This window comes from Miniopterus natalensis, chromosome 3, assembly GCF_054644295.1.
Source record: "Miniopterus natalensis isolate mMinNat1 chromosome 3, mMinNat1.hap1, whole genome shotgun sequence".
Taxonomy (NCBI): Eukaryota; Metazoa; Chordata; class Mammalia; order Chiroptera; family Miniopteridae; genus Miniopterus; species Miniopterus natalensis.
The window spans coordinates 100110054-100131121 of record NC_142083.1 but is presented as its reverse complement, the minus strand read 5'-3'; the positions used below and the strand labels follow the sequence as shown (position 1 = coordinate 100131121).

The window sequence follows — 21068 nt, the reverse complement described above, 5'->3', positions numbered from 1 at the left end:
CAGGGCTGTGTGTGGTTTTGAACGTCGTTGCTGCCCCCAGACTCGTAAACCGGAAGCCCAAGCGGCCAGGTTGGGTTGGTTGGGGAGAAGCGTGGGTCTCGAGTGTCCCTCCAGCCCAGGCTGTCAACACACAGGGAAAGCCGCGCGAGCGAGCCCAGAGCACCGGGCAGGGGCGAGCGAAGATCCTAGAATCCTAGATCGAGATCCTAGAACGGGTCTAAGCCAAGATCCCAAGAGGATCCCAGGACAAGCCCAGAGAAGCTCGCACAGCAAGGCGGGTCCAGTGTCCCCGGAGAGGCTGCAGCGCACAACGAAAACCGCAAACGCCCCAGCCTGCACCGGCCCCTGGACAGCGGAGGCCAGGCCCCGAAACTCACCCAGGCAGCCTGGGGCAGGGGGCGTGGCCAGGGACGGGGCGGGACCGGGGCGGTAGGGGCGTGGTCGGGAGGCGGGGCCATGGGAGGGCGGGGCCAGGGCAGAACGCACGGGCCTGGGAAGAGGCGGTATCCAGAGGCGGGAGCAACCGAGGGGTGGGCTCAGGCGTGCCCCTGGGTCCAAAAAAAGGGGGAACCAGCGCATGGGAGAACCCGGAGGCGACCCAGGACTGGACAGGGGTGGGGAGAAGGCCCCTAAGACGGAGACCTCATCGGTACCCGGGCAGGCCAGCCGCAGGGGCAGGCAGGGGCGTGGCCATGGCGCAGGGAACGGGCCCGGCCGGGGGTCCGAGGCCGAGGGTGAAGCAGAGGCAGGGACCCGCAGGAACGGGCGGCCGGTCAGACCGCCGCGGGCTGCGGGCCCAGGAAGCGCAGGGCCAGCGCGAGCAGGCCGAGGAGCAGCAGCAGCCCGAGCAGCAGCCGCAGGAGCGTCCGCGCGGTGGCGCCGCGGGGCCGCGGGGCCGCGGACCGCACGTACTGCTCCACCGCGTCCGCGAAGCTGAACTTGTCGGGCCGGTAGCCAAGCTGCGCGCGGGCCTTGGCGATCTGGAAGGTGTGCGTCACGGCCACGCTGTGCACCTGCGGCGACGGGCGGGCAGCTGAGCGCCGGGCTCGTGGGGGCGGGAAGCAAGCGCCGAGGCAGTTTACAAGGACCCGCGTGTTTGCCCCTGCGTGGCCCTCATCAGGCAGAGCCCCCTTTCTGCCTTTCCATTTTCCTCAAGGGCGCCGCCTTCAGGATGCCTTTCCTGCGTTTCCCCGCCCTGCTCCTGAACCCGCGCCCCTGCGCTCCCCCCAAGGCGCTGCAGACGCGGGGCCTGGGCGCGGCTCCGGGAGAAGTGCTCCAGGAGCCGCTCTTGGCTCCCGGCCTCAGCCCCACCCGTGTTTCGCCCTCTGAGTAACTGAGCTCCCCGCAGGGGAACTCCACTGTGCAGGTTCTCCAGGGTTCGGGCTGCGGCTCTGCTGCCAGACGGCGCGGAGCCCACGGGCTTCCAGGACAATGATGCGGCTACAGTTTCAGAACTTCACCCTGCGCTTGACCGGGGCTAAATCTCATTAATCCTGCGAGGTGGTTCTGTGGTACCCCCCCATCTCCTCTTAACATATTTGAAAATTGAAGATGTGAGATTAAGTGGCTCGCCCGTGGCCACACCGGGAGCCAGACTCCAGAGCCTGCCCATGTGGACCCCAGGAAGGTAAAGGGGGCCACTAGCTGCTTGATTCTCCCACGGCACTGAACCGGCCACCAGGGTCAAGCTCTGGTTCTTATTTAGTTTTGTAACCCTTACCCCAGGGTATTTTTTCCATTGCTTTTCAGAGAGAGTGGAAGGGAGAGCGAGAGAGAGAAACATTGATGTGAGAGAGACACATGGATTGGCTGCCTCCCACGCCCACCCGAGGGGCCGAGTCCCAGGGCTCATGCTCTGGCCATTGAGGCAAACAGGCTAGGGCAAGGCCTGGTTCTTAGATAGATGCTTGTGGGAGGAGAGAGGGAGAGAAGTCAGTTCTTGTCCCTTTTGCCCCAGCTAGTAAGTTCAGGGCTTTCGGGTGGGGGTAACAGCTGTGAACTAGATAAACAGGTTTCTGGAACACAGTGTTCTCAGCTCAGGCTCATTTCCTCCCTGAGGTCCTCAGAACTGGCTTAGGTGCCTTCTGTGTGCCCTGGAGTTCTTCCCACCCTCCCCCAGTATAGTCTTTATCACAGTGTGTTGAATTGCCTGGCTATCGGGCTCTCTTCCCTTCTGGACTGTGAGCTCCTTGGGGTAAGGACTGTGTCTTTCCTCCATTGCTCAGCATGGTGCCTGCAACACCATTCATGTTAAATGAATGAAACTCTATCAAGTCAAACTAGAGGGCTTGTTGGTGTGCCCTAGACTGACAAGCAGAGGGCACCAGAGCCACATTCCCCTTCCTCCTGAGCTGCCCACATGAGAAAGGAGAGGGCGGGGAGCCAGGTGCCTGCCAATCACAATTCAGCAGCATCTAGGCAGCTATTTTACATGATGTGTTTCCTGACTCATTTCACAGGCTACTGGTTAAGCTTAAAATCATTTAGGTCCCGTTACAGTTCAAGTCTCAGCTCTGCTACTCGAGTAAGTGATCATGGCAGGTTATTTCACCTATTTCTCATTTCCTTCCCTGTAAAGGGAGATGATAATACAATATATTGTAGACACTAGAGCAGACGTGATGATTAAATGAGATAAATACAGAAAACACAGCCAACATATCGTTGCCACTCAAAGGAAGGTCACTATTATCATTATTTTCTTTCCTCTGCTGGTCTGGATGGTTCAGAGGAGAAACGGTGGGGGACTGCTTATTTCTGTGGCCCAGTCGCCACTGCCGAGTGAGAGTGCCCTAAGCTAGGACTGTGAAGCCAATTCCAGAATGGTGTGACCTTGGACAATTCACCAGCTTCTCTAGTCCTCAGTTTCTCATCAGAAAATGAGATCATAACCATAATTTTTTTTGCCCTTCCTAACTTACCAGGGTATCAGAGAAAATCAAATGAGAGAGTGGACTGGAAGGATTTTGCAAATAACACCAAACACTCATAAAGTTTACAATCTGCAATAAAACATCCTCTCTTTTAAACTGTATATGCAAATAGAAACTACGCTGTCATTATTTGAAAACAGTATTCTGTACAAAGTACTTAATATATACTTATTACTCAGTAAGCATGGACCTAGAACCATAAGGCTCTGTGCATGTGCGTGTGTTGAGAGTTGGCAGGGTTGGTGGGGAGTGATGGCGTTCTAAAAAGTAAATGTCACGGAGCCTGCTCTTTGGAGCCCCCCAGTTTGGCTGGGAAGATAAGCTGGATAAAATGACAGTGATGAGAGATGGGCTTGGAGCTGTCACATTTCAGATCAAGAGAGCACAGCCTAAGCAAGAGCCCAGACGTTAGATGATCATGAAGGACCTACCACTAGATTTGGGCCCACATGGAAGGTTCTGAGATCTCAGACAAGCATCCGGTTGTGGTGTCAAAGGGGTGAGGGGTGGTGGCAGTGGGGCGTGGAGAAGGAGCATGAAGGCAAATGAGGGGGTACAGGGGCACCCCCAGCAGCAGTCCACTTACCTCACTCCGGGTGAGCAGTGGGGGGATGCTGCAGATGGGCCTCAGGGCCAGGTGCAGGTACTCCATCACCGTGGCTGTGTGGAGAGAGGGGCCAATGACCAGGGTACCCAGCTCTATGCAAGCTCCAGGGGGCCCTTGGGGACATATCAGTTGGGGCATTATTTGCTTTGCTACGCGGAGTCTTCACTTTGCAAAAATGTTCTGTGTTTGGATTCCTTTAAGTCAGCAGTTCCCAGCACATGCTGGGGTGCCTTGTTTGGCTGAGAAATGTTATTACATTTTAAGGACGGACCGAGCAGATTCAAAGTAACCTAATAATGTCTGCCTCACTCACTTCTATGCTCTCTTGAGGAGGAGGGGAAGAAGCCGGGGTAGTGGTTCTCCCTGGGCTGCGCTCCAGACCACTTTTTAAAATGCTGAGGCTTCCTCCATCCCCTTGCTTCCCACTGATGCTGATGTCATTGTTCTGCGATGTGGCAGAGGCATATTTATGTTTTAAAAGCTCCCAGGTGACTCTAATGTGCAGCCAGAGTTAAGAACCCCTAAGTTACAGTTAGCATTTATACAGCCCTGTAAAACTGCCAGACCCCTAATCTTTTCTCAGCTGGGTCAAGGAGTGTCAGCCACTGTGGCGATGCTGTGCTGGAGCAGCCGTCCTGTGTGCGTGTGCCCCTGTGGACAGACTGTTCAAACCCTGCTTTAAAAAGGCAAGCATCCCAGTGTATTTAAAATACAACAAGGCCAGCTGATGTTTTCCAGGAGCACTGCTATTTGTTACTTGAGGGCCACCTGTCCCCTGGGCTGAGCACTTTATGCCTGACACCTGCTCTGAATTCCAGCTGGGGGTGTGAGTAGAGACTGAGCTTCAGGGCAACGAGGAGAATCTAGGGTCAAAAGGAACCTCAGGTGTCCAAAAGCACCCTTAACTTCAGGGTGACCTTGGGCAGCCCCAGGCTCCCTCCCTCTCCTCCTTACTGGCAGTGCCCTCCAGCACAGGCCCCGGTGTGAATTCTGCCTCTCCCCTTGTCACTGTGGCACCGTGGGCTGGTCACTAACCTATCAGAGCCTCAGCTGCCTCACTGCTACAATGGGCCTCACACTATCCACCTTGCAAGTGGCATAGGGCTTAAACACAGCCAGAGCTAGGGTGAGAGGAGGGACATTTTGGGGCTGGGCAAATGCAGATCCAGCTTGGAGCACGTGAACCCTGAGAATGAGGGTCTCCTTAAATGTTGTGCCCTCAGCAACTCACTGACGTCCACCTAGTCCTGGCCCTGGGTTTAATGTGGTGATGCATGTTCACCCGGCACTCGGAGGGCTTTTAATACATTCTTTTCCTTACCTGTCAGGTAAACCCATGAAGTAGGCACCTGGATCCAGGGCTGGCTGTACCCCAGCTTCTCAAACTGCAAGAAAACATGGCCTGAGATGAAAACAGTCCTTCAGGGGCTAGTGTGGAAAGGCCACATGCTCTCTTTACCCTGGGGCCAGCAGGTACCTCTGGCGCCATACCCACCCACCCCACAGCCAGCCCCAAGCCTGTGCCAGTCTCGAAATGGAACCCACACCTTGACCTGGAAAACTCAAGCAGGGAGTGAATGCATGGGGGCGGGGGTTCACTCAGCATCGTTCACATCATTTTTTTTATTTGCACCTTCCTACACCCAAAGACACTCCAAGGCATTTACGTGGCATCTGATTTTTCTAAAAATTGCTATTAACGAGGGGGAAGCCCTAGATGTGTGGAGGGTGGTAGAAGATGCGTGAATGGGCTGTGCAGCATGAATCGAGGTCTTCACTGGTGTAAAACCGTCCGAGTCTAAGAGACAGTGACAAGTCCTGCCGAGGATGCGGAGGCGCTGGAACCGCTCGCTCTGCTGGTGGGAGTGTAATGGTGCAGCCACTTGGGAAACGAGTCAGGCAGTTCCTCGAAAGGTTAAATACAGAGATGCCACGTGACACAGCCATGCCACTTCTCTATATTCCACGGGACTATGCCCACGAAAAGTGAAAACACATGTTCACGCAAAAACTTATGCATACCATCCCTCCCTCCTGTTCAAAGGTAACCACTATCTTGACTTCTAATAGCATAGATTTGTTTCGCCTGATTTATAACTTTAAATAAATGGAATCATACCATTGTAAAAAAAACCCTTATAAATGAATGTTCATAGCAGCATTATTGATAACAGCCCCCAAGTGGAAAAGCCCAAAATTCTATCAACTGATGAATTAACAAAATGTGTAATATCCACAGAATGGAATATTTTTGGCAATAAAAAAGAATGGGTACTACGCTGGCCAGTGCGGCTCAGTGGGCTGGAGCATCGTGCCCTACGCTGAAAGGCCACGGGTTTAATTCCCGGTCAGGGCACACGCCCAGGTTTAGGGTTCGATCGCCTGTCAGGGCCCATACAGGAGGTGACCGACGGCTGTTTCTCTCTCTCTCTGAGATCAGTGAGAACATATCCTCAGTGAGGATTAAAATAAAAGAATGATGTGACCCAGGCTACAACATGGATGAGCCTGAAAACACTGTGCTAAATAAAAGAAACTGGTCACAAAAGGTCACATGTTGAGTGATTCCGTTTATATGAATGTCCTGAAGAGGCAAATCTATAGAGACAGAAAGCAGGTGAGCAGTTGCCGGGGACGGGGGGGGGAGAGGGGGGGTAACCCTGACTGCTAAAGGATGCAGTTTGTGGTGCTTCTATTTTGGAGGGTGATGAAAGGTCCTAGAATGTATTATGGAGATGGTGGCACAACTCTGAATATGCTAAAAACCATTGGGCTGTATGCTTAATTAAGTAGGTGAATTGTATGGCACGTGAGTTCTAGCTCAGCGACGCTGTTGAAGGTTGACCCGGGAGGGCCTGAATGCCCTGAGGGGTCTCGTCCAGCACAGGGTTCGCAGCCCCTTCCAGACAGGCCTGGCCCAAGGAGGAGCATGTGGGCTGCCTCGGGAGGCAACCGTACAGGAGGCCCCAGGGCCAACACCTCCCTTCCTGCGTCGAGCCACCTTCTACTTACTTATTTTTTTTAAATCCTCACCTGAGGATATTTTTTCCATTGCTTTTCAGAGAGAGTGGAAGGGGGAGAGAGAGAGAGAGAGAGAGAGAAACATCGATGTGAGAGAGACACATCCATTGGTTGCCTGCTGCACGCACCCCGACAGGGGCCAGGGATCGAGCCTGCAACCGAGGTACACGCCCTTGGCCAGAAGTGAACCCAGGACCCTTCAGTCTATGGGCCGATGCTCTAACCACTAAGCGACCGGCTAGGGCCTACTTCTTTGAGAGCCTCACCACACAGTATGGTGGATCACAAGCAAAATTTCACAGGGGGAGCAGTCAGCATGAATCAGGAAGCAGACTGGGAGGGACTATGGCAAACTGGGGGAGCACAAGACCGCCCCAAAGGGCAGCTACAACCCAGCTCCAGGCAGTTCCAGTGCCGCCCAGTGCACACTGTTTCCAGAACTGGTTTTGGAAGTGAAATCTGACTCTGTAGAAGTAGGGAAGGATGACAGGAAGAGAAGAGCCGGGATCCCTGAATTCTCTCGCGCGGTGGGGGCGGGGCATCTGGGCACCTACCAGCGGAGCCATCCACTCAAAGAGGTTGACGCTCTCCCCGTCGTTGATGTAGTATGCCTGCCCGCTCTGAGAGGGATGCCAGGAAAGGGGAACAGTCAGGCACCTGCCCACCACCTGACTCTACCTTTCAGATGACCCCCAGGCGCTGCCCAACCCACCAGTTCTCCTAAGCAGCCACGGAGGGGTCATGGCCAGTCCCCAGCCGTGGGCACAGACCTGGGCAACTCCCTCTCAATTCTGGAACTAACTAGCTGTGTGACCCCGATGGAGTCACTTAACCAGTCTCTGTACCTCAGTTTCTTCATCTGAGAAATGGAAGGATAGTAATGGGATCTCTTGGGCTGTTGTAAAGATTAAAAGCAACAGTGTATGTGAAACGCTTATCATTTGGTGACTGTTATTCTGGCATCAACACCACCTGTCTCACAGGGTCACTGCTAGGCGCTAATCCCGCTCTATAAAGAACCCTGTCCCGACCCGACCTCCCAGCTTCCCGGGTCTACAGTCCCACCAGCCATCTTGGGGTGGGGAGAAATGCTGTATGTGAACCAGGAATCCCCTAGGGATGGGAACCTGCCTGCAGCCCGTGGAGGAAGGTGAGGGGAGCATTGCAAGGGACTCACGGCCACGTAGCCCTTGGCGGCAGTGAGGGCCTCGGCGGCCAGCACGTGCGCCTGCACCAGATTGCGCACGTGGACCCAGTTCATGCGCGTCTTGCGGTCCCCAAATCGGAACATGAACAGCCTCTTCTTGATGTGGCTCTGGGGGGTGGGGGAAGAGGGGTGGTCAACACAGACCCAAGCCTAGGTAGCTTTAAATTTCATCTCTATGCTAACAGGTCCCAGGCCAGAGGCCTCTGCCCCAACCCCATGTACCAGGAGCCTTCCGGACATCTCCCTGGCGGTCCAGCAGATCACGCGAACTCGGCCTGTCCTGGAGCCAGTGCCTGGTCTTTGCTCTCTCTCAGCCAGCTCCTCCCTCCTGTCTCAGCTGACAGCCTCCAGGTTCAGACTAAAGCCCTGGGGCTGCCTTGCTCTCCCTTCTCTCACACCCACATCCAGCTCACTTGCAAGTCCAGCTGGCTCAACTGTCACAATCTGTCCAGAATCAGCCATGTGTCACCGCCCTGCCTGCCGCCCTCTTCTCTCACCTGGATCCTGAAATAGCCTCCTAAGGGCCCTCTGCTGCTGTTCTCCACAAGTCCAGGGACCCTTTTAAATCCTAAGTTGGTGCATGTCTCCCCTGCTCAGGGCCTTTGGGGTGCCCATCTCGCCAGGTTGGAAGCCTCAGTCCTGACAATGGCCCTTCTGACCTGGCCCCAGCTTCTCTCTGACTACAAACCCCTCGATGGCCAGGCTCCGGCCCCCGGCTTCCTCCCTGGGACACGCTGGCAGGTCCCACCTCAGGGCTCCGACGTGCTGCTCCCTTTGCCTGGAGGGCTCTCCTCCAGGTCCGTGTGATGCACTCTCACCCCCTTAAATCGATGCTCAGAAGTCCCTGCTCGACGACGCTCCCACTACCAGTCCTCCTAGTCCCCTCAACCTTTAACACCTTTCCTTTTCCTTCACGGTACCTTCGAACGGTCCCGGTCATTTATCCTGTTGATTACCTACCTCTTGAGTAAGAATTTAAGCCCCACGAGGGCAGGAATTGTCTGTTTTGTTCACTGATCTGTCCCCAAACCTAGAACACCTATCTTTCTCATGTCCAGGTTTGTGCCCAAGCTGTCTCCTCTGCTTGGACAACATCCTCTCTACCACCCCATCTCCCTGGTTAGTGCCTCCTTCTCCTGCCAAACAGCTCAGGCATCACTTCCTCCAGGAAGTCCTCCTGGACTTTCCCTTTCTGTTGTGCTCTCATCTTCTAGTTCCTCCTCCGTCTATACAGCCCTTACTGCACTGACTCTGTGACCATGGCATCTGTCCTTGACCAGGCTGTGAGAAATCTGAGAACAGGACCTACCGAAGCTCCCTTATACCAGCTTCCTCTGGAGAGAGGTTTTTTTGCATGAAGACCCCGGTGCTGGTGGCATGAGATGAGCCATCTGGCTCCACTGAGCCCACAACTGAGTGGGGACAACAGGCTCCCCTTTGTCTCTTTGGAGCCACAGCTCCGTGTCTGTCCACCCATGCCTATATCTGGCTGGCATACACTGAGAGCTGTGCCTGTGGGCCTGATGGGGCATGGGCACCCCCCAGAACTGAGGGCCCACGCTAGGAACACCACCCCAAGACTGATGCACTGACTACAGGCCGGGAGGACCCCCATCCACGAGAACAAGCCAGGCTCCTCCTGTGCCTCAGATCCAAGGCGGGAATGACATACCGCCACACGGGGCAGGTGCCTCTGCTCTTCAGGGCCGTAGATCCCTGGGGGCCGGAGTACACACGTCCGCAGAGTGCCTCCTCCTAGGACACAGGGGAGGTAGTCAGAGGAGAGGTGGGCCAGAAGAGAGAGGGACGGATGGCTGCCTACATCTCCTGGTCCTTACCTGGACAGGTTAGTAGGGAGGACAGGCCTTTGGAGTTTCCTCATTCAATTAATTATCCTTTCAGTCAATCAGTTAGTCATTCAACAAACACTATTCAGAGGTTTCCCCTCTACCCCACCCCCTGCCTTCTACACTGGGCCTTGGGATGTCTGCTGTGGAGAACCTAAGGATGACCAAGACTAGTTCCTGCCCTCATGATGCTCACAGGCTGTAACAGGTAAGGCCTAGATGCAGGTGTGTGCACGGCCCTTGTCAGACATGACCTCCTTTGGCTCGCTCCTGTGCCCATTTAGAGATGCACACAGACACACGCTCCCTCACGCCAACAGCTGTAGTTCTTTCTTTTTCTGATCATCAGTCAGATAAGGACTATAATGGCCCTCAGGGAGATCCTACTATGTGCCTGGCACTCTGGGAAGCTGCAATTTTTCTCCCTCAAGGCAGCCCTCTGAGTCCAGGTTCAGAGAAGGGAAGTGACTTGCCTAAGGGTACACAGCTCAGCTTCGTGGGGCTGAGATGGGGGACCAAGGCCCAGGCTCTCTCCATTAACACCCCTGCCTCTCAGCGACATGATAATAACAGCTAGACCCTGGCTTCCAGCTTTCTCAGCCTTGGTCTCCTCACCTGGAAAATGGGGGCTTTGCAGGTGGTGGTAGAAGATAGACTTCCCAGACCAGCAATGAAGAAAGGACAAGACTGGAGTCATCAGCACCAGAGCCAGCAGGGTCCCCAGGCCAAGACCAAGCTTGGCCCAGGGCGTCCCAAAATTCTCTCCCAGGGGCCCCCACTTGTGGGGTGGTGAAAGTGTCTTCCCTGCGGACGTTTGGGCATATAGCCTGAAGGGCTGCCACAAATATATTTCTTTCAAGTCTTAAGAAAGCCTACAAAATTTTCAGTTTACTCTTGCACTACATTTGCATTTAAGATTTAAAATTTTTAAAGTTGCTTATTTGTAAATTATTTGACACTCAACCTCAACTCCTTAGCTGAGATGGAGCCTCCCATATGATTTCCTACTTAGGAAGCCCCAAGCGGCTGCACCCCAGTCTGGAAAGCCCAGAGACCAGATTCTGTGACCAGACGCCCACCTTCTTTTGGGGACCTCCTCTGCTCTGCACAAGGTCTGGGAGGGCTGTCAGTCTAGATGTGCCCACAGGCCCCTGAGGTGGTGGCCATGGGACCTATGCTGGGCCAATGACACGTTCTCACCAAGGAATGTGACTCTAGGACCTAAAATCCTAGGAGTAGGTTTACCCAAGAGACTGGTCATCAGGTCCTGCCACTCAGGCTCCTGGGGCTGCCCCAACCCTGTCCAAGCCCTGGTGGCCATTTTTCTGGAAACACATTTTCTAAAAGCTGTCCCACATCCTTCCAGTGTGAGTCTCCCTCTTGCCAACAATTAGCAGGGCCAGTGTCTGCAGATCACAGCCAAACACCCTGACTGCTTCCCGGATCAACACCCTCACGTGACAACGTGGCCCAGTGTAGTGGATTGAGTGGTAGCCCTGAAAAGATATGTCCGTCCCCAGATCTGCAGATATGGCCTTATTTGGAAAAAGGGCCTTTGCGCACGTAATTAAGGGCCTCAAAATGAGATCGTCCTGGATTATCCGGGTCGGCCCTAAATCCAAAGTCAAGGATGCTTACAAGAGACTAGGAGAGACAGATGGAGAAGAGGCCATGTGAAGACAACGGCAGAGACTGGAGTGATGCACCCACGCACCCAGGAGTGAACAGAAGACAAGGACACACTCTCCCCTGGGGCCTTCGGAGGGAGAGCCGCCCAGCTAACACTTTGATTTCAGACACCTGGCTGTGACCTGTGAGAACGGCAAGAGCAGAAATTTCACTTGATAGCCACCAAGTGTGTGGCAATTTGTCCTGGCAGCCCCAGAACACTCATGTACCCAGAGGCAGGAAGACACAGCCACGTTCACACTGAGCTGAGTCTGCACATCTGAGGACTCCGCCTCGGGGACAGGGCCCTCCTGCCAGGTTAGAGGCAGAGTTTCAGGGGCCGGCCTAGGTAGTAAAGACTGGAAATCACCCAGGGTGACAGTAGCTGGACTCCTGGAAGGCAGGTATCAGGTGAGCTTTTCTGTAAACAGCCTGTAGCTAATTTTAAACTCTGGGTCACCTGGGCATGGAGGGGGAGGTCGGGTTGCAGTGACATTGGCCGGTGGGGCCCTGGGCAGCCATGTCACAGAGGTGCCAGGCCCAGGGTATCCATGACTCTCTTGACCATGGAAAGCTGGGGATGCTCATATAAATAATTCTTGGCCCGAGGATTAGGTGTCTGGCTTGTAGGCTGCTGGTCCTGTGGGAACGGGGGGGCTCCAGGTAGAGAAGAGAATGCAATTGCACAGGGTCAGACCTCTGGGAAAACAGCTGGAAGGTCCTGACAGGCCCAGGGTGATGGGGTGGGGGAGGATTTTAATTTTTCTTTTTAATTCTCACCCGAGGATATTTTATTTTTTAGAGGAGGGCGGAGAGAGAAACATTGATGTGAGAGAGAAATTGCCTCTTGTACTTGCCCTGACCAGGGATCAAACCTGCAACCTAGGTATGTGCTCTGACCGGGACTCGAACCCACAACCTTTTTGGTGTACGGGGTGATGCTTCACGCAACTGAGCCACCCGGCCAGGGTGGTGGGGAGGGTTTAGGGGCAAGAGTTCATTCTCAGAGATCTGCTCAGCTGTGGCCACAGTGTTAGACCCCTGGGGTAGAGGAGGGGTTCAAAACCCATCTCCTCCACCTAATACTGTGTGACCTTGAGTTAAGTCAGTTAACCTCTCAGCCTCCGTTTCCTCCCGTCAGTTCCAGGGGTTTATAACTGCAAGCATCCGTTGCTTTCCAAACCCAACTGGCGCCTGAGTTTAGGGCGTGAGGGTAACTGAGTTTTCTGAGTTTTGTTTGTTTCTGAATTTTGGAAAGCAAGCAGTGATCATTTGGATAGCAAGGAATTTATATAAATCTACTTGGTTCCTGAGTTTGGAAAGCAAGAGCGACCTAAGGTTTTTTTTCATGAGGATGCTGTGAAGAGTTATGAAACTCTGCCTATAAAACTGGCATGTAAAACAGGGCCTGGCACACGGTAAGCTCTTGGTAAGCGCGGACTGTCCATATTCTACTCTTTAAAAGTGCCCACCGTCATTTTATCCCACACAAGCTCCGAGGTGGGTTCCACCATCGTCCACATTTCTTTATAGATGAGGAAACTGAGGCACAGGAAGGATAAGTGCATTGTCAAGGCCACGCAGCTAAGAGGTGGTGGAGCTTGGATCTGAACTCGGCTCAGTCCAATGCCAGTCTGAGGCACAGGCCAGGTTTCCTGGGAGTTATCTCAAAAACTTGCCCCACCCCTCCAAAGTGCTATACCTCATTCTGTACTCATAACTGGCTCTTTTATCTAAAGAGGGTCCTTAAACAGGATCCACTTGGATCTGGTTTCTTCCCCACTGACCATGAGCAACATGAGGGCAGAGACTGGGCCTGACGTTTTCTGGGCTGTATGCCTGGTGGGGGTGGGAACATAGCAGGTGCTCATATATGTTGACTGATGAATGACCAGGCCCTGGGGAAGTGTCCTTTGGAAAGAAGGCGGGCCTCAGAAACATGCCAGCTAAAAGCTAAAACCACACACGTGTTTTGGGGAAGGCAGCAGGGGGCACGCACAGTTGCCGTGAGCAGGGCCCCACCATACTTGCCTGGGAGAGGCGTTCCATTGGCCATGAGGGTCAACTGGTCGGCGATGGCTTTGGTTCGGGAATAGTGGTCCATGTGCTGTCAGAGGACAGGGAGAACAGAGCCAGCGGAGGGGTCACAGTGGGTGGCACTGCCGGCAAGGCCTGCCCAGCCCAGCCCCAGGGCTGGGTTCTGGGGACTCTCAGTGGGAAATGGCCAAGCCCTGAGCCCGCCGCCCCTCTTCTCCCTCTGGGTGGAAGCCACAGGAGCAGTTCAGGGGAGAGGAGCCGAGTTCAGCTCCCTGACTCAGCGAGGCTCCTGCCAGCCCCGACGCCTGCTCTGGGACACAGGCTGGACGTGTTGCACGGGTTTGTACAGGCGGCCCTTCAGGGCTCACATGGCATTTCTGCACACACCATCTCAATTCCTGCTCTCCACAACTGCACAGGGTGTGCTATCTTGCCCAGACAAAAGAGAGGCTCAGAATAAAGTGATTCGCTCAGGGTCAGACAGGGAGAGAGTGGCCTGGCTGGCTCAAGGCCAGGTCGGTCTGATTTCCAAGTTCCTGTTGGCAAAATAGAAGAGGGCTTGTGCCCCCCAGTGTTAGGGGCCCCTTCTTCCAGGGACTCACCCTGACTTGAGTGACTCTGGCTCCCCCCTCCCTGGCCCACTGGCCCTGCCCGCCTCTCCTGGGAGCCAGGTACCTTCTCCAGTGGGAAATATGGCACCGAGTCCTCATCGCCCTGTTCTATGGGCTTCCCGCCGAAAGCGACATTGACAGTGCTGGTGTAGACGAGCCTTGGAACCCGCCGGCGAACACAAACTACGGCGAAAGGTGCACAAAGTCAAACACGCGCGCGTAGCCAATGTGTAGGGACAGTGGGCTGAGGCGCTGGCCCGGGGGCCGTCGGGGAATGTGCAGGTGCTCTGGAGGGAACGACATCCTCCCCGCAACTTGAGGTGTGGGTCTAGTCCCTGCTCTAGGTGTGGGCCCCTGGACGCCAGGCTGGCTCACGCCTCTGCGTGGCTGTGGCTCCTAGCTACCTTGCCATGGACAGGTCAGAAGGAAGTCTCTCTCAACGGGGACACAGAAAAACACACACTCTAGAGTCAGGGAGAGAAGTGAGGTGCAGGACGTGCCCAGAGCCCAGGTGGGGGTCTCCTATTTTGGGATCTCAGTGATGTTTCTCACTCCCTACCCCTAACCCTGTGTGTAGGCTCTACTCCCGAGGTCCCCAGACACACTGAGGCCACGCTGACCCACCCCACGTGGGGCCTGGGCAGGTCTGCAGCTCAGGAAGGATGTGCTGCCCACAGGCCCTCCGCTGGGGAGGGAGGAGGGTCTGCCTCTGTCCCCGTCCCCGACCCCCAGGGCTGGGCCTGTGGCAGGAGGCGGAGAGAAGCAGGAAACACAGCAGGCCACACTCGGCTCTAAGCGCCTACCATCGATCACCAGTTTGGTGCCACCAACATTTACAGACTCAATCTGCTCTTTTTGAAGCTAAAAGACAAGATGAGATGGTAAAGTTGCGGGGCTGCCTCCCCTCTGTGGCTGAGCCCGTGAGGGTGGGGACTGCAGGCCATCCAGCCCACAGGCAGGGCTCCCAAGAGGCTCAAGGGCAGAGCGGGAGCCCCAGGCTGCAGGGCGCAGCTCTGCCGCCGTCTCCCTGGCTGGGGAGGCTCTGTCTGCAGTCTGGCCCTCAGCTCCCGCATCTGTAAAGTGAGGGCACACGCCCTTGCGTGGTGGGCACAAAGAAATATGCCCCAAGGGAGGGCCTGGTACAGTGCTTGACACAGCCGGCTGGCGCAGCGGTTGAGCATTGACCTGGGATCCAGGAGGTGGCAGTTTGTTCTGGTCGGGGCACATGCCCGGGTTGCAGGCTCGATCCCCAGCAGGGGGCGTGCAGGAGGCAGCCGATCAATGACTCTCTCATCATTGATGTTTCTCTCTCTCCCTTTCTCTCTCTGAAACCAATAAAAACATATTAAAAAATATATATTTTTTTAAAAAAGAAGCGGGACTCAAAGCATGTTGGATTGTTCCCTCTGGAAGTCTGTTTCCTTCTCTGCACAAGGGACAGTGACGCTGTTCCTGCCCGAGCAAGGGGCTCGGTGTGAAGTGTGAAAGCAGCTGGTCTGCAGTGAGGACAGCCCTGCGCCAGGGATGGCGAGCTTCACGCGTCACCCAGTCCCCACAGCCACACCAGGAGGTGGCTCTGACTTTTAAACTGTATTGATTCCTGTTGCGGTTGTCGTTGTTTAACAGGTAATTCAGCCACAAGCTTAAAAACCATTCAACCAGTAAAGAGGGTTTCTGGTGAAAAGGAAAGTAACTTCCCTCCCACGCTGGGTTCCATCTCCTCGCCCTCCCCAGAGGGGCTACTGCCTCCAGTCCCGTGTATTTCTACAAATGATCTTCACTTAGTAATATACCGACCAGAGCTTTTTTTGAACAAACAGGAGGATATCAAGCACTGTTTCTGCACCTTGGAAAATGCTCAGTATCAGCACATACTGGGTCACCTCATTCTTTTGGACTTCACTGTGTGGATATATTGCAATTTATATAAATAGTCTCCCACTGATGGGCATTTAGGTTATTTCCTTGTTGTGTTATCAAAAACTGCTGTATCCCCAGGTAGAACAGTTTTTCTATAGTTAATTTTTTTGAATATGTAAATTTTAAGTGGTGCTTTAAAAAGAACTCTCAAAAGTTAAAGTGGACATAATTATTTTAATGCTATATCTTATTTAGCTAAAGACCTATGATAACCACTCAGTATAGTTGTCTCAGAAATCTTCATTTTAAATAAAAATGTGTTTACAATAAAAAACAAAATAAAACAAAAAAACACCAGTGCTGTAAATATGCAAATAAGTATAATTTCTGAGTCAGAGAGTATGAGTATGTTTTGATAGACACTGTTGATGAAAGTACTGGGAATGTCCTCACTTGACAGAGGAAGAAAGGGAGGCTCAGGGAGGTTGTGTTAACCTGCCCTAGTCACACAGCTAGGAAGTGGCAGAACTGGCATTTGGTCCCATGGAGGAAAAAAGCAGGCTGGGTGTCACCTGAACCCTCCCAGAGTAGGCGAAGAGCATTAATAAACACACGGGCCTAAGGGGCAGGGCGGGCAGAGCTAGGACCTGACCCCGCTCTGTGCAACTCCGGGTTCTGCATGTGAGGGGCTCACCTTCTCAGCACCAGACATCCCGTGGGAGGCCACGTGGAAGACACAGTCCACCCCTTCAAAGGCACGGAGCAGGGCTTCCTCATCTCTGACGTCAGCCTGAAACAGAGAAGGAAGAGGTGGGGCAGGAGGTCTGAGTCCAAGGCAGAGATACCAACTGTGCACCTTGCAACATCCCAGAGCTGGCCCCCTGACCCCACCCAGGCCGAGCATCTGTAGGGCAGGAGGGCCGTGGGGCAGGATTCACATGATTCCACAGGTGTCATCACCAGCATCAGCCCCACACATCCAGCTGTCCCAGTGGCTGTGCTCAGTGCACTGCCTCTCCAGCCCACAAGACACCGTGAGGCAGATACTGAAGGGCCCCCTTTCTATGAACACGTGAGGCTCAGAGATGCAGAGCCTCGTAGCCATGGCTGTCCAGCGGGGAAGTACTGGGGAAGAGCTGGAGCTTAAGCAGCCTGTGCTCTCCTGCAACACCACGCTACTGGTTTCACATCAGATACTGTCTCCAGGCCTCCACCACCAGCCTGGACCCCCTCCGGTCCTCATCACTGCACCTGGATGAACTCAGTCCCTGAGGCCAGCTCCCACTGGGGTCTGCGCAGGTCAAGCAGGATGACAGAAGTGCCACTCTTGGCCAGGCTGGAACCCAGGCTAAAGCCCAGGTAGCCGCCTCCTCCAGTCACTAGAACCTTCTGCCTCGGGGCCTGCACAGGTGTGGCTTGAGTCTTCTGCTGCGACACTGGCGATGGGGCTGTTGTTGGCTCACTGGGTTTGAGACCAGTACCAGACTCACATCTTAGCCCAGGCTCTGCCCCTTGCCCAGGTACTGACCCAGCTCCTGGCCCAGGCCTCAGACCTGAAGTAGCACGAGGTCCCGGCCCAGGTCCTGAAGCAGCACCAGGCCCAGGTCCAGGCCCCGCAGCAGCACGAGGTTCCGGCCCAGGTCCTGAAGCAGCACCAGGCCCAGGTCCAGGCCCCGCAGCAGCACCAGGCCCAGGTCCAGGCCCCGCAGCAGCACCAGGCCCAGGTCCAGGCCCTGCAGCAGTACGAGGTTCCGGCTCAAGTCCTGAAGCAGCACCAGGCCCAGGTCCAGGCCCTGCAGCAGCACCAGGCCCAGGTCCAGGCCCCACAGCAGCACGAGGTTCTGGCCCAGGTCCTGAAGCAGCACCAGGCCCAGGTCCAGGCCCCGAAGCAGAACCAGGCCTAGGTCCAGGCCCTGAAGCAGCACCAGGTCCCGGCCCAGACCCCGAAGAAGTAGCAGGTCCCGGCACAGGTCCCGAAGCAGAAGCAGATCCCGGTCCAGGTCCCAGAGCAGCAGCAGGTCCTGGTCCTGGTCCAGGTCCCGCAGCAGCACCAGGTACAGGCCCAGGTCCTGCAGCAGCAGCAGGTCTCAGCCCAGGCCCTGCAGCAGCAGCAGCAGCAGCAGCAGCAGGTCCCGGCCCAGGTCCCGAAGCAGCACGAGGTCCTTGCCCAGGTCCCGCAGGGGCACCAGGTCCCGGCCCAGGCCCCACAGCAACACCAGGTCCCAGCCCAGGCCCTGGAGCAGTACCAGGTCCCAGTCCCTGAGCAGGACCAGGTCCCAGCCCAGGCCCTGGAGCAGCACCAGGTCCTGGCCCAGGTCCTGTAGGGGCACCAGGTCCCGGCCCAGGCCCCGCAGCAACACCAGGTCCCAGCCCAGGCCCTGGAGCAGCACCAGGTCCTGGCCCAGGCCCCGCAGTGGCACCAGGACCGGTCCTAGGCCCTGACTCAGACCCCAGGCCTGAAGCCCCTCCCCAGGCCTGGCAGACGGGGCAGCTCTTCTCCTTCTGGCCTGCAGCTTTGCAGGCCTCTGGGGAGGAGCCTGCTGGGTTGGGCTTCATTCTCTACTGAGCCATGTGGACCCAGGATCTGTCCACCTGTAGGGTAAAAGAGAAGAACATGTATCCTAGAGTTGTCTCAAGTCACATTATCACACCCCTAGGGGCTGAGGGGAACTCCTGGTGGGAATTAGAGACCCTCTGGGTTTGCAGTAAACCTGTCCTATTCAGGATCTTGAGAATTTCCAAGGTGGCTGTTGCCTGACTCAGAGAGTGTCAGAGACAACAAGGCAGTCAGACCTTGGGTTTTATAGCTGGGGACACGGAGTCCCAAAGTCACACTGCATGGCTATGAGAAGTCACCAAGTATTTGTGATTTCTCTACTAGTTCCCATGTAGTACCAGGGGGAGACAGATCAAGTCACATCGAGTCAGATTGGGGGCAGGGGTGGTGGTGACTGCTTTCTGACTGGGGAGATACAGAGGGCTTCCTGGAGGAGGAGGGGGGGGAGGGGAGGGGAGGGGAGGGGGACGGGGAGAGGAATCCACATGGGATCCAAACAGGCTCTGTGCCCTGGAAACTTGCCCACGCTTCCAAATACTGCACCCACCCCCATCCTGACAATTGTTGCCTCTGGTCGCCACGTCCCCTAGCAGAGCAGTGGCTAGCATTACAAGGTCTGCCCAAGCTCACCACAGGCTTCAGGGTTAGGTCTGTGGACCTCGGGGGCCAGCATTGAGGAGGGGAGCCTGTCCTTCTCACTCTAGACTCAAGGCAAGCTAGGCTGTCAGCCACTGTCACCATCATTGTCCACCCCTCCCCACCTCCTGCTGCACCTGAGGATGAGACCGGACCAGAGGCCAGACACCATCGTCATCATTAATAACAGCAGGAACCATGGACCGTGGGGCCTACTGCGTGCCAGGCCCCGTGGATACAGAGATAGGTTAGTTTCTGCCCTGTGTGGCACATAGTGGCTGTAAAAAAGAACAGGTGTGTCCGAGTGACTGACTGATGAGCCCCATGGTTGTTGCTGGTGGTTGGTGGCCATGGGGCAGGGACCCTGAGAGCTGCAGGGACTGGGCCTTTTTCTTTCCCGTCACTGCCCTGCTCTCCAAAGCTCTGAGTGCGGGATCAAGTCCTGCCCTGGTACTCAAGGGTTAAACGGGGAAAATTCCCCAAATCTGAGTCACCAAAGGGGATGAGTCTGATGCTCCCAGAAGGAGGAGAGAGGATGCCCCCCAGTGTGGGGCCCCCTCTACCCAGACCCAGGGGACTGTTCTGGGGAAGGCCTGTGGGATGGGCCAGAGCAGCCTATCCTACGGGGATGATCTGAGCGACTAAGGCTGGGACCCTGCCTTGGTTACCCATTTTTCTGGGTGTGCCCTTGAACAAGATCCTTAAAACCTAAGAGCACCTCAGTATCCACAGCTGGAAATGGACCCAAATAACCCTGGCGGCTCCAACCGCACAGGGCGGTCACGAGAGGGCCGAGGGCAATGCCCTGGGCAAACCACAGGACGCAAGGGTGTCGGACGACCGGGGTGCATGGGCCCCTCCCGGAGGCAGCAGCGGGTGCCCCCCCACGCCGAGACTGGCCAGGTGCCCGATGTTCCGCGCGGGCGCTCCCACCGTTCCCGCTTCCCGTGGCCCCGACACCCCGCGCCCACACCCGCCGCGCTCCCCTGGCCCCGGCCCCCGCGCCCGCCGCGCTCCCCTGGACCCGGCCCGGGTCCCCGAGCCCGCCGCTCACCTCGCCCGGGCACCCACGGCCCCTCTGCGCTCCCCTGGCCCCGGCCCCGGCCCCCGCGCCCGCCGCGCTCCCCTGGCCCCGGCCCCCGCGCCCGCCGCGCCCGCCGCGCTCCCCTGGCCCCGGCCCCCGCGCCCGCCGCGCCCGCCGCGCTCCCCTGGCCCCGGCCCCGGCCCCCGTGCCCGCCGCGCTCACCTGGCCCCGGCCCCCGCGCCCGCCGCGCTCATCTGGCCCCGGCCCCCGTGCCCGCCGCGCTCACCTGGCCCCGGCCCCCGTGCCCGCCGCGCTCACCTGGCCCCGGCCCCCGCGCCCGCCGCGCTCACCTGGACCCGGCCCGGGTCCCCGAGCCCGCCGCTCACCTCGCCCGGGCACCCACGACCCCTCTGCGCTCCCCTGGCCCCGGCCCCCGCGCCCGCCGCGCTCCCCTGGCCCCGGCCCCCGCGCCCGCCGCGCTCCCCTGGCCCCGGCCCCCGCGCCCGCCGCGCTCCCCTGGCCCCGGCCCCGGCCCCCGCGCCCGCCGCGCTCCCCTGGCCCCGGCCCCGGCCCCCGCGCCCGCCGCGCTCCCCTGGCCCCGGCCCCCGCGCCCGCCGCGCTCCCCTGGACCCGGCCCCCGCGCCCGCCGCACTCACCTGGACCCGGCCCCGGCCCCCGCGCCCGCCGCGCTCCCCTGGACCCGGCCCCCGCGCCCGCCGCGCTCCCCTGGCCCCGGCCCCGGCCCCCGCGCCCGCCGCGCTCACCTGGCCCCGGCCCCGGCCCCCGCGCCCGCCGCGCTCACCTGGCCCCGGCCCCGGCCCCCGCGCCCGCCGCGCTCACCTGGCCCCGGCTCCCGCAAAGCTGGTGTCCGGCGCAGCGCCGGTGCCTCCCGCCCGCCGAGCCTGGAGCTGCCCGGCCGCCTCCCGGGGCGGGGCCAGCCCGGACTCTCGGACCGCCCCGCGCGTCCTCGCGGTCCCTGCGGGCTCTGGACGCGGAAAGCCGCGCGCTCTGGCGCAGGGCCCCCGGGCCTCACCGAGGGGAAGCAGGCGGTCGATGGGGC

The 21068-nt window shown here is 57.2% G+C and overlaps 1 protein-coding gene across 1 annotated transcript; it reads right to left on the bottom strand.

Moving 5' to 3' along the window:
- Positions 1 to 556: 556 nt before the first annotated feature.
- SDR42E2 (short chain dehydrogenase/reductase family 42E, member 2) lies at positions 557 to 19825 on the bottom strand. Its single transcript, XM_087815826.1, has 12 exons — positions 19703 to 19825; positions 17043 to 18383; positions 16486 to 16581; positions 14735 to 14792; positions 13996 to 14114; positions 13315 to 13390; positions 9441 to 9523; positions 7739 to 7876; positions 7116 to 7181; positions 4862 to 4925; positions 3520 to 3593; positions 557 to 1013 (listed from the first exon to the last, which is right to left on the bottom strand). The coding sequence occupies exons 2-12, from the start codon at positions 18345 to 18347 to the stop codon at positions 774 to 776; spliced, it is 2319 nt and encodes a 772-aa protein (XP_087671952.1). The 5' UTR covers positions 18348 to 18383; positions 19703 to 19825; the 3' UTR covers positions 557 to 773.
- Positions 19826 to 21068: the final 1243 nt, after the last annotated feature.